This window comes from Camelus dromedarius, chromosome 16, assembly GCF_036321535.1.
Source record: "Camelus dromedarius isolate mCamDro1 chromosome 16, mCamDro1.pat, whole genome shotgun sequence".
Lineage (NCBI taxonomy): Eukaryota > Metazoa > Chordata > Mammalia > Artiodactyla > Camelidae > Camelus > Camelus dromedarius.
In genome coordinates, this window is record NC_087451.1 from 45,679,047 (window position 1) to 45,691,995 (window position 12,949).

At 49.3% G+C, this 12,949-nt stretch overlaps 1 protein-coding gene and 1 non-coding gene across 6 annotated transcripts in view; one reads left to right on the forward strand and one right to left on the reverse strand.

The window, feature by feature from the left end:
* Window positions 1–12,949, forward strand: part of SLC43A2 (solute carrier family 43 member 2) — a 39,527-nt gene that overhangs the window by 6,019 nt on the left and 20,559 nt on the right. For all 5 annotated transcript variants that reach the window (XM_064495832.1, XM_064495831.1, XM_064495835.1 and 2 more), the window contains 3 exons: window positions 3,123–3,330; window positions 4,819–4,874; window positions 5,684–5,760. In XM_064495832.1, the coding sequence (XP_064351902.1) occupies window positions 3,123–3,330; window positions 4,819–4,874; window positions 5,684–5,760 (341 nt within the window). The remainder of the gene's footprint in view (window positions 1–3,122; window positions 3,331–4,818; window positions 4,875–5,683; window positions 5,761–12,949) is intronic.
* Window positions 7,073–7,176, reverse strand: LOC116158060 (U6 spliceosomal RNA). The gene has a single exon (XR_004142285.1). It is a non-coding gene; the product is annotated as a U6 spliceosomal RNA (small nuclear RNA).

Sequence of the window (12,949 nt, forward strand, 5' to 3'; positions counted from 1 at the left end):
GGTGTGACCGTGTTTAGGCATCAGCTAGATCTGTGATTCGTGTGGGCTGTTTACTGCCAACAAAGCTTCTGGGCTCACAGAAGGTTTAATTCCTTCTAGGGCAAGGGCACTCTCCTGTTGCTCCCTGGGCTGACTAGAGGCCACTCAGGCCCCCCACCCCCAGCTCATCTGTTGCTGGACATCACTGCCTGGAGCTCAGAGGGCAGAGGGCCAGGTGGCCCCATTGGCAGGGATTTAAGAGGAGGCTGGTGGCCCAAAGTGTCAGATCCCTGCCCCTGTCATAGTGGCTCTAGGATGAAAGATGGGAGGGACAGATACCCTTCCCTCCCCTCTGACTTCTTTTCTCATGAGTCCCCCTGTCTAGTTGTGGGATGATCAGATGTCTAAACAATTCAAGATGTTTCTGTCCCCATCCCCACTTAATGCAAATTAGGGAGGCTGCCTTGGGTATGTTGCTTTGGGATTTTATCTTCTCCCTTTCCGGGAGTAGAGTCATGGGCTTAGGGGCCCAGCTGTGGTTCCTCTCTGGGGAAACTGGGAGCAGAGCCTCTACTCAGAGACAGTGCTGCCTCTCTACATCTGCTCCCCGTCCAGCCATGGCTCCCTGCTTGTAGCAGCAGACCCAGCAGCACTCCAAGCCCTGAGCAATTTTGTGTCCTCTGGCTCCAGACCCTGCATGGCCACAGTTGGGTCTCATAAGCCAGCGATCCTGGACCCTGGGGTGCCCTCTCCACCCGTCCGCTCTGTCCCAGCTGTGCTGGTCTGCTCACATCTGCATACCAACCTGGAGGTGGCTATTCTTTGCAGGGACCCTGTCCTCCTGCTTCATGTCCACTTCCTGTTGCTGCTGGCAGAGCTGACACCTGACACCAGTGCCGACCTGTGAAGCTGCCCCACCATAGATGAGCAGTTCAGGTCCACCGGCCAAGGCAGTGTGTGTGATGGTTCTGAGCTGGATCCTGTGGGTTCAGATGACCTTGTTTGTCATGTGTTTTGGCTGCCAGCGTGGTGGGGCAGCTTTTAGAAAGCTGAGAGAAAGTGGCGGGGATGGAGGGATGGCAGCCTGACTTGTCAGGTTTTGTTTCTGTGGCTTCAGTGGGGTAACATGATGGCTATAACCTCCTTAAAGCCTCTCTGTCTTCACGTGGGTTCTGTGTGTCCTGTTCAGTTTCTTCTCTCTTGATCCTTTTGGCTAATATGACCGACGTCACTGTTTTCATTCATTCAGTAAACAACTGCTGCGTAACAAGACCTAGGGGAGGTGCTGGGGACACAGGTGATGAGAACACAGTCCCTGTCCTTCAGGGCCCCCAGCCCAGTGGGAGACTAGACACAGATTCATACTATGGATGAAATGTCAGCTGTGGAACTCTGCCCCTAGTTACCCCGCCCTGCTCACTGCCAGCCAGTTGCACCATTGCCCCCATTCTGAGCCTCCAATGACGGTAGTAGTAGTAGTTACAGTAGTTATAGTATTACCATTGTAATAACTTTTAACTATTGTTTATCAAGCACTTGCTGTGCCTGTGTGAGCTCTAGAATGTTACCTGGATTTTCTCATTTACCTTCCCCAAAACTCTTGGGAGGTAGATACCCTTGTTAGATTGTGCCCATTTTACAGATAAAGAAACTGAGGTAGAGCAAGATGAAGTCATTTCTCCAAAGTTATACAAATAGGAAGTAGAGGAACCAAAATTGGAACCCAGAGGCCAGGTCCCAGCACTCCATCTTCAGTTTGCCCCTGGGAGGGCCTGCTGGTCAGAGGTTGGCATATAGTGTGATTCACCCAAAGTGCATCTTTTTCTGTGACCTTGGGTCACCCTTGAAAGAGGCCTGAGCAAGCCTTGCAGACCTCAGCTTTACAGCCCTGGTGCCAGAGGGCTGCAGTTGGGAGGCCTGCAGTTATCTGAAGAGAGGCATTTCCTTGAGTCTCCCAGTATGACCTCGCGTCTAATCAGAGGCTGCTCCTCTCTCTGCAGGATTAGTCAGCATCTCTTAACTAGCAGTCCCAGAGAGGATAGAGGTCCTCAGCTGCGTGGTGGTCTGTCTGTCCTCCAGCCTCTCACCCTCCGCTGCCGCAGCACTTTTTCTTCCCTGTTCATTGCCCTGGTGCCGGATGGACTTTGGAGGGGGCCATTAAGGGCTGGGATTACCACACAGGCGTGGCCACAGGGGACAGTGACAGTGACACCAGTGAGAAAAAGAAGAAAGGTGCACTTCAACAAGTGAAAGCAAATTACTTGGGACTGCCTGTTTTCTTTTTTTTTTAAAGGGGGTAGGGTGCAGCTCTGTGATAGAGTGCAGTGCTTAGTGTGCATGAGGCCTGGGATTCGATACCTGGTACCTCCATTAAAATAAATAAATACATAAATAAATGAATTACCTCCCCCTCCAAATAAGAAACAAAAACAAAAACTTGTTTAAAAAAAACAACCCACAAACCTTGCCCAAGGGTTCCATGACACTATGTATGTGGTGTTTGACGCTGTGAGAACACGATGAAGAGGTGGCTCAGGGACTGTGTGCTGGAGAGACCTGCCGTCCCCGGTGGTCAGGGGAGCCCCTCACTCTTCCCCTTGGCTGACCGAGGAGAACCGGGGCAGCGCAGTGAGACCAACTGCTGCTTGTCCTTTCCGGGTGGTGTGGGGCCTCCTGTACCCTGGCTGCAGTCTGTGGGCAGAGCTGCCGAGAAGCTTCTAGCCAGCCTGGGGCCACAGACCATGCTGGGTCCCGAGACCTGCTTTTCTAGGTGTAGGTTACTCTGAAATGGGACTTTTAACCTGGGGCTCATGAGTGCTTTAAGAGACACGTGAAGCCTCTGAAACTGTGGGTAAGACTTTGTGTGCATTTCCTTAGGAGCAGGCGTGGAGCTTTCTTTACTGGATTCTCCTAAGCATCTGTGACCCCCGCAAAAGGGAAGAACCTCTGCATTATCTGTTGCTGCAGGGGCCTTGGGCCAGGTGGACGTCCCAGCCTGCTGGGGAGTAGCCTGAGTCCTCAAGGAGCCCAGAGCCAGCCCCTGGCATTCCCAGTAGGGTGACTCTGAATGGGCACCTGCCCCTCTGATCTTCAGGAATCCCGGCCACGACTGTGTGATCAGGTTTCCCTCCCTCTACACACAGAGAATGTCACCAACGGCACAGTTGGGGGCACAGCGGAGCCAGAGCACGAGGAGGTGAGCCGGATGAATGGCTGGCTCAGCTGCAAGGCCCAGGATGAGATGCTAAACTTGGCCTTCACCGTGGGTTCCTTCCTGCTCAGCGCCATCACCCTGCCTCTGGGCATCGTCATGGACAAGTATGGCCCAAGGAAGCTCAGGCTGCTGGGCAGGTCAGTGTGGGGTTGGGGGCTGGCAGGTGGGAACCACCCCCTACCCCGCCGCTAAGATCCCTAGGGTTGGGAATCCTGGCACCTGCTATCAGGTGCTCTGTGGAGCTCCCTACCTGCCTGCCCAGAGTGGGGTTCCTACCCTATCTGCCACCAAATCAATAGCTACTGTGATCCTTGCATTGTTCTAATCTGCATAAAAAAGGCACAGGGCTCAGGCCTGCGTGGGAGGGCCTGGAATTGCTAGTCATTAAGAATACTGGTTTCCAGTCTTTCTGACCTTACATCTCCATAGGAAAAAAAAGATTTTGAATACATACCTCTAATATAAGCACAGGGAATTATCAATAATATGCACACATGTCACTCTTAATGTTTTATGTGCTTTATTTTTCCTTCCAGTTTTTTTAAAATTATTTATTTATTTATTTATTTTGGGAGGGGAGGTATTTAGGTTTACTTATTAATTTTTAGAGGAGGTACTGGGGATCGAACCCAGGACCTTGTGTATGCTAAGTATGAGCTCTACCACTTGAGCTACACCCTCCTCCCCTTTCCAGTTTTATTGAGATATAATTGATATACAGTGCTGTATAAGACTAAGGTGAACAATATAATGATCTTACATATGTCACGAAATGATGACCACAATAAGTTTAGTGAGCATCCATCATCTTATGTAGTGTTTTATGTACTTTATGATATGTATACAAAAAATATAAATTAAAGTAGCTGAGCTTTAAAATCAGACAATAAAAAATTATAAAATTTCTAGAATTATAAAATAGTATTTCCCTACCCCTGGCACCCTAGTGGGTCATCTTATGTACCTCCTGGGATGTGTTTCTGGTTTATAAAGCCGCAGTCTTCCAGACTCAAGGTCAGTTCACCGAGCAGCTGGCCCTTTCAGGCCAGGATCCTCCCCCAGCCAGTCCCGTCAGGAGTGAGCATTGTGCAGGGCAGTGGTTTGCAGTGAGCGAGACCTGTGGCCATGAAGGGAATGGGTGGAGTATCAGTGTCATTCATTCTTTGGAGCTTAAGAGGACTTGGTCCTCAGGTTAGAGCCAAGTAGAGGGGATTCGGAAGTTGCCACTCATCTCCTCTTGCCTGGAGGGGTTGTGTCCATCCCCTGGCTGAGCGGGCACAGGAGCCTGGGGCATGGATTGTACCTTCTCTCGCTTCACAGCTTGGTTCTCTCTAGTCTGGGGCATGGGGCAGTGCAATGGGGTGTTTACCAGATCTGGCTTTGGGGCTGGAATTCCAGCTCAGCCACCTGCTAGCTAGGAGGCCTTGGAGAGTTTAGTTTTTTATTTGTTTTAGTTTTGTTTTTCTCAGCAGTAAAGTGGGAGTCAATTATACTCCTTAGAATTGTTAAATTAAATGAAATAATATACGTAAATTTTTTGAAAGCATCTGATGCATAGCAAATAACCCGAAATGAACGATGTTACCAATAATAATAAACAGTGTACTATTTCTGTTTCTTTTTAGTGCCTGCTTTGCTGTCTCCTGCTTGCTGATTGCATATGGAGCCAGTAACCCAAACTGTGAGTATGCTTTTCCTCTGTCCTTTGGTCAGGGACCAGGGAGAGAGGGCCCAGAGTTACTCACAGGCCCACCTGCTCTAGGAAGCAGGGCCAGGCCTTGTGCTCACTGCTCAAGTGAGAGGGACGCCTGTTAGGCCTTTATCCAGAGACTTATCTCAGATGGGTGGCTACTGGCTAAGAGAATAATTGCCCAGACAGACGTCTGAGAGAAGCTCCTAGAGGGTATGAAACTCCTATCTCATCACCCGCCAGGTCAGTCTCCTATGGCTTCACTGATGCCAACCTGAGAACCAGGCCAGCTGCAAGGGTGTGTGCAGGGGTTGTGAGCTGAGCCCCCTCAAGGCAGCCCAGGCCAGCACTTTAAAGATGGCTTAGAAGCCACCTGGTCCCTAACCCTGTTCATGTTCAGGTGGAGCCGTTGCTTCAGGGACTTTTAGAACAAACACCAAAACAGGACTTGAGTTTCACCAAAATCTTAGCTGGGCTCATCTCCTGATTTCGGGGCACCTATATTTTTGGTCTCAGTGAAGCAGCTTCTTCAAGCCTCTCCTTTGCTGCTAAGGTTAGTGGAGAAAGGAGTACGGGGATGCACGTTTTGCAAGTGCCCAAGCTCTGTAAAATAGGCAAGAGGAGGATGAGAAAGAGACTGGTCCAGCTCCCCAGGTGTCCGACACAAACACCTGATGGCTTGTCAGTCACTCAGCTGGCATTTGTTCGGGGCCGGCTCCTTGCCAGGCATTGGGTCAGGCCCTGGCCTCCCTGAAGCTCAGCCATGGTCCCCCACTTACAAGCTTTCTGCTTCCTTCCAGCCCTCTCTGTGCTCATCTTCATTGCCCTGGCTCTGAACGGCTTTGGTGGGATGTGCATGACGTTCACCTCATTAACAGTAAGTATTGATTTTTTTGAAGAAGGTCTCTACCTCAGTCATCTTCTTGTGAATTTAAGGCAGGTTTTATTGGCTTTGATTTCCTTGCCTTCCATTTGCCTGCATCTGCCTGGGCATCCCAAGCAATAGAGGGTTGCTGGTGGTGAAGTTGTGGCAGCAAAGCCAGTCACAGCCTCCTAGGCTGGGGAGGTCCTGCAGGCAGACTTGAAGGCAGCAGAGTGTGGCTCTCAGAGCGACCCATCCCCTGCCTGTTGACTTTGATTTAGGTGCCAAGGAAGTTAGCTCACTAGCCACGTGCCCAGAGAAGACAGGACCAGCGAGAAAAAAAAGCTGCTACCCACTTCCTTTTTTCATATTTTCTATGATATCTCTGGCTACCAGTGCATTCTAAATACAAACTTCCCTTGGAATCACCCTGCCTCTAACTATTGCTTTGTCTAGACCTGAATGAAAAACTCCAGGGAACACGTAGGCTGCCTCTCTTCTTGGTTTTCTAAATGCCAGGGCATGACAGCCCTTCTTGTGGGGGAGATGCTTTCTCGGGATGCTGAGCCCCTTCTTATGGGAGCACCAGAACGCCCCAAGGTGTGCTTCTCATTGAAGTGGGTGAGGCTGCAGGAAGGTCGGGGTTGACAGAAAGTCAATTGAAAGCCAAAAAGTCTTGCCCAGAAGGCAGAAGAGAGCTGTATGCAGGCTCACCTGGTCAGGCAGGCGTCCATTGGGAAAGAAGTGAGAATGCTAGGCTTTCAGAGAGATTTCTCTGTCCAACAGGAAAGTCTAGTCTGCCTCAATTTCCCTTTGAGAAAGTTTTTATGATACAATACCTACCGTCACTATTTGCAGTGCGCCCTGGTTTCTGATTTCTTTCTGCTAATGAGTCAGGAGTCATTGCTGTCGAGGGGCCCTCACTTGGCTCTGAGGGAGCCCTGGGGACTTGCTGGTCTTCTTGTAAGGAGCTTGAAGAGGTACTGACATGTCTGTGACCCCTTGCCTGCAGGCTGTGAGCCAGAGGCCAGGCCTGACCCAGAGTCTCTTCTGTTCCTCTTCCTTGTGCTTTGCCTTGTTAACTGTCCTGGTGGGAAGGACTGACTGCCTGGGTCTAGGATGGTGGAGTTGGAACACTTAGTGGAGTCTGTGTTAGGTGAGAAAGGCTTAGCATGCGACCACCTATGCTATGTGCCCGGGGAGTGGGGGACACACATGTATCTGGTAGCTCTGGTTGCCTTGCCCCTGGTAGTGGGTGTGAAGGAGATTTACTTTGTATTCTTTTGTGCATTAAAAAAATTATTTATTTATTTTTATTTATTTTTTTAAAAATATGGAACGCTTCACTAATTTGCGTGTCATCCTTACACAGGGGCCATGCTAATCTCTGCATCGTTTCTATTCTAGTATATGTGCTGCCTAAGTGAGCACTAAATTTTTATTTTTTTAACCAGGCAGATTTTTAAAAAATGGCTATATCTCCCTCCCTCTTAAATTCCCAGGGGAAAGCAAATGTTGAAACTGAGAAACATGTTAGAACTGTTAAATATACACAGATTCCACTAAGTTGTATAAATTGTAAAGCAGGAGCCATGGTCCTGTTTGTTCTTTGACACTGTGAACACGACCAACTCTTTCATCAAAATGAAAAACAAAAATCTGGCATCACCCCCATTATTTGAGCCACACTATGCCTATGTCATGGCAGTTCTGAATTTTGGGATAAAAGAAAGAGGAGTTTATGCTCTGAAATACAGAAAGATGCTTTATTGTAATAAAGGCTAAGACAAATAGCTAAAAATCATCACCCTATGAATCTCCTTTAAGAAAGTCTTTAAAAGGAGTTCAGAGTTGTTGTCCAAGAAACCTTTAGGGGAGGCTTGTAGGCCCATAAAGATTCTTTTTCTTTTGTTCTTCTGATTACAAAACAAGAAGTTTTTATTTTAAGAAGTCACTATTTAGTGTAAAATATGGACTGTAAAATTCTGTAAACCAACCTTCATCAGTTTAGAATATAATTCTTCAGTATTTTTTAAAAATCTGTACATACTAATGTTATTCTTTTTAAAAGGAATGCTGTTACAACGTGCCTTTTTCACTTAACAGTGTATCTTCTATGTCTTTCCCTGCCAGTCTTTAGAAACCTACCTTATTGTTTAAACACTGGAGGTCGGCCTCATTATTAAACAGTTCCATGTTACTCTGTAGTGCAGACGTGCCATCATTTATTTAACCAGTTTCCTGCTAATGGACTTTTGGGTTGGTTTCCAATTTTTCTGATTTATGATGCTACAAAATTGAACATCCCTGTTTGTGTATTTCTGTAAAATGAATTCCTAGAAGTGGGATTGCTGGGCCCCAGGATCAGCATGATTTAAATTTTAATATAGACTGTCAAATGGTCTTCCCAAAATGTTAATACATGGATACTAGCCTAGCAGCATGTCTGAGAGATTTTTCTCCACGCTCTTTTCAATACCTTGTCATTCATCTTTTAAACAGTAGCCCTTCTGATCTGGGAAAAAATAATATACTGTGATGTTAAATTTTTTTCTTTAATTATTAGTGAGATGGGGCATCTTTTCACCTCTTTCTGTGATCGTTTGTATTTCTTCTGTGAATTGCTTCTTTGTGTAATTTGTATATTTTTCTACGGGGTTATTTCTCCTTTTTTTCAATTTTAGTGTTTTATAAGAGCTCTTTCATATATAAAAAATCAGTTCTCTTTCTGAGTGAGTAAGGGATCTTACCCTAGGGTTTTTAGGCCTTTAGGTGGTCCGTGAAAAAGCTTCAGGGGGGCTGGCCTTGCTCTTGAGATCGTAAGCAAGCAACTTGTGTGTGTGTGTGTGTGCCATGCAGGTGCGTTTTTCTAGGGGAAGGTCCGTTGCTTCCATCAGCCTCTGGTAGGCCTGTATGAAGGCCAGAAGCACAGGAGGAGTGTTCCTGTTAGCTCCTTGCTCTCCCATGGGGAGGTAAAGTCTGCACAGGCCAGGTAGGGACCAGGCAAGAAGACCATCTGGTCATTACCTAAAGCGTTCGGTTAGCAGGGATCTGTTTAAGGGAGGCTGGAGGCTTGTCCTTTCAGGTCCCCACTGCTGGGTCTAGAGCAGAGGTCAGCAAACTGTCGCCCCCAGGCCACATCCAGACCACTGCAGTTTTCTGTAAACAAAGTTTTATTGGCACATAGCCGCTCCCACTCATTTCTGTCGGCCAGTGGCAGCAGAGTGAGGTAGTTGTACAGAAACCACATGGCCTGCAAAACCTAAAGTAGTTACTCTCCGGCCCTTTACAGAAAAAGCTGGACCACCTTTGGTCCAGAGGTACCAGGACGCTGCTCCCTTCCCTGTCGGAAGGCAGGGCGGCCACCCAGCCGCCACCCCCACTCCCTGCCCAACCCCGCTTCTAGTTACATGGCCCAACTCCCTGAGCACTTTTTATATCATCTCTTTCCCTCTCCACCACTGTCCCTGGCCTGAGGGACCTCCTCAGGCATTCCTCTGTCCTGTGAGGCCTCAGATAAGGCCTCTGGTGGCCACTCCTTTCCAGAACAGACCCCAAAAGGAGAATGAGAAGCAGGTCAGCGAGGGTGGGGCTGGAGCTCTTGGGCAATGCTCTCGGGCTGGCCGAGGCTTCTGCTGAGCAGAGCTGAATCTCGTTCTGATACAGCCCAGGCCTTGAAAAAGCAGAACTGTCAGGATCGGCTCCGGGAGACTCCAAGCCGGCATCACAATGGCACCTTCTGTCTGTGTCTCCCACCCATGTCCTAATTTGGGGGACAAAGGAGTCTTCAGGGTCGCCTTTAGGAGCTTCCTAAATCAAATCTCCTACGACAGCTTTGGGGCCATGGATACTCTCTCTGTGATAACCTGGGAGTCTGAGGGGAGTGTGTTGCCAGGGAAACCTTAATTTGGGGACTTTCTGAGCCCCAAGGGGTTTTGTGTTGCATGGACTGTGGTATAAATAAAAATGACCAGGGACTGTGAGCTGTTAGTTACCCCACTGGTGGGGAGGGGGCTCCAAGTCGGCAGAATGCCTTTGCCCCACAGGCAGATAGATGTCTCTGCAGAGCCCGAGAGGGCTGTACTCATGGGTGATCCTGTCCCCTCGAGCAGAGGCTCAGAGGGCGAGGGTGGGTCCTGTGCCAGGTGGGCCGCCCAGAGGCTAGAACTGGGCTTCCCAGGTCCCTGCAGCAGAGAGCCCAGGCAAGGTAACATCCTTGGAGGAGGATGGTGCCAGGTCAATGGTGGTGCAGGGCAGACCCCGAGGTGCCAAGCCTCAGCCTCCCCTCTGGACATCTGGACAACAGCACACTCTGGTCTGTTTGCTCAGTGCCTTGCATTTGTACAGCTCTTTAACTCGCTTCATTGGCTGGAGGAAAACACCGGCTGGCGGCCGAGGTGGCATCTCTGGGCCGCCACCCGATGATCCAGGACCTGGGTTGCTTAGAGATGGGAGCAGATGCCGCCAACACTGTGAACATGTCTTTTCCACTTCATTACTCTGACCCTTGTCAGTGTGGGTGGTACGGGGAGTTCTGAGCTGAAACCCTCCCAGAGAAGTGATTACAAAATGTTAGTAGGCTCCTTCATGAGAAATTTCTCTATGGGCTTTTCCTGTTTGGTTCATTGAAGTCTTGCTTTGAACCTGAGGAAGAAATGATCCCATGGGAGTTGGGATCAGAGTTTGAAGAGAATGAAATAAATACCCCTTTTCAAACACCTAAGAGAAAGGGAGGGAAAGGATTTGGAGTACAGCAGGGAAGCAGATGCCCCCCCAGGGCGTGTGTGTGGGAGTTTAGCATTCCTACTCAGCTAATCCATTTCTACAGCCAGGATAGGGTCCCCACAGCATTGCAGGTGCCCCAGGTGCCAGGTGAGCAGGGCTCTCCCAGTGCCTGGGGCCAGCTCTGCCTCTTGGTTTCTGTTCTGTGCCTTGAGAACCCAAAGCAGTCAGCTGATCACCCACCGGCCTGGGAAAAATTCACCCGTCAGAGGGTTCTGTCTCGAGAAGTGGCCCCAGCACGTGACATGCTCAGGGGTGGACAGAGCATAGAGTGGGGGCACTGGCAGGGCTGGACCTGGCTGGGAAAGCAAATGAGGTGGCTGGGAGAGTGGAGTCTGTCCTCCCCACCCCTGCAGCAGTGAAGCGGAAAGGTGACCACAAGGACCTTCTTCTGGCAGTGTATGCTTAGAGCTGCCTGGTTGTGGGGGTTTAGAAAATAGCCCAGCTTTGCTAAGTCCACTTGTCCAGACTGGTACCTGGATCTTAGCCTAGGCAGGTTGCACAGAGCTCTGGGTGTGTACACCAGCCACCTGAGGACAAGACTCGCCTCTGGAAGGGGCCTGAGGGCCAGAATGCCAGCCCCAACTAGGGCTGCACATGGCATCTCCCCCAGCGCCAGGGTGTGCCCCCAGCTGGTGGGCTCAGGAGCTCACTGATTTGGAAAGTCAGTGCCAGGTGGCTACACAGTGGCCCTTCTGTCCCTGCCTGCCAGCAACCCCAAGGCCTGTCTTGGGGGCCCCTGGGAAGAGAGACATCTTAACAAAGGTCCTCCAAGGAGAACAGCCCATCTTCACCATCCTGGAGCCTAGGCTTCTGGTGATTCTTGTCCAGTAGCTGCGCTCTGTGGCCAGCACTCCAGGGAGGGGCCGTCTGCAGCTGCTGTTTTCCCTTCTGGGAAGGTCACACAGCCGGAGCCTGTTTACATTGCAGCCGAGGGGCTGAGAGAATGAGTCACCACCGGCTCACGCGGGGATGGCATCCCCGTGTGAGCAAGGCCGGCATGGAGAGCGGTTCTGCCTGGCTGAACCCACTCAAGCCCCAGTCCTCCCCGACGCAGCAGAGGTGGTGGTGGGAAGCGCCCAGCACCAGGGGCAGGCTGAGGGTGGGGTGGGCTGCACTCCACCACCTGCAAGTGCAGTTATGAACCCCGAGTCAGGAAGCTGCCTCTGCTGAGTGTTTTCCCCGCATCTGTCATTGCAACTCAGCTACAGCTTCCTACTTGGCAGCAGACCTGGTTCTTCCCCCTCCACCCGGCCCTTGAGCCAGCACTGGGGCACTCTGCTTAGTACTCAGCTGTCACTCACTCCATCACCAGGGCTTCTGAGTGGCCATTATATGCAGCTGAGGTCGGGTGGAGGCCGAAGGAGAGAGGAAGGAAGGGCAGGAGGGGGGGATGGGAGTGTGAAGGAGACTCAGGCATGAAGATGAAACAGTAGAGTCCACAGCCAAATGGGAATCTACTTGACAGTATGGCCCTGGACCATGTGGAGGTAGGCCAAGAAGGTCAAGGGGCGGGAAGGGGGCAGATACGCCTAAAAGGAGCATTAGAAAGGATGTAAGAAATCTCTAGCAGGGAGAGCAGACAGAACGCTTAATAAGGAACACATAGAGGTATGAGAGGTGAGGGTATACCCTTCAGAGGCTACGTGAGTTTTCCAAGAGGCAGAGTAGCCCAGTGGCTGTGCACATAGGCTTGACCTGCTTTGAATCTCAAATTTGGCCCTTACCAGCTTGGGAGAGTTCCTTGACTTTTCTAATCCTAAAGTTTTGTACCATTAAGTGAGGGTCATAAGTGACACTTACCTGGTAAAGATGTTTTGAGGGTTTTTTGGATAATAATAGCTGCTGTTATAATAATAATGCTATTATATTATTTTAACATATTAACTATGCTACATTATTATATATTATTACTTAATAGGAAATATTATTTTATAGGAAAAAATTCCCTGATAAAGCCACTCCTGGGCACAGCAATGGGGGAAATTTCCTCCTGCAGGCATGACAGCTTTGGGAGGAAGGGAAGGAAGTGGCTTAAAGGATAAAAAGCAGTTAGTATTAATATTAGAAAAATAATCAATGCCCACAGGCATTAATTAAACCTTCTCTTCTCCTGTGCTTGCTGTTTTGTGACTATACATTGACTACAGCCAGGATGTTTATGCTTTGGGCTTCAATGGTCATGGTCATCCTTGATGTTGTTTTGAGAGATTTCATCTGACACAAATGCTAGGTAGTCCATAAAAGCTGAAACACACTTTGACTATCTATTTAAACTCTCATATTGAAAACAAAAAAAAAACCCTACCATGAACTAAGAAGTTAAAGAACAAACTAGGAAAACATACCTACAGTATATGGACAAACTGTGATGGTCTGTAATATATAAAGAGCCTATACCAAAGCAATATGAATATATTAA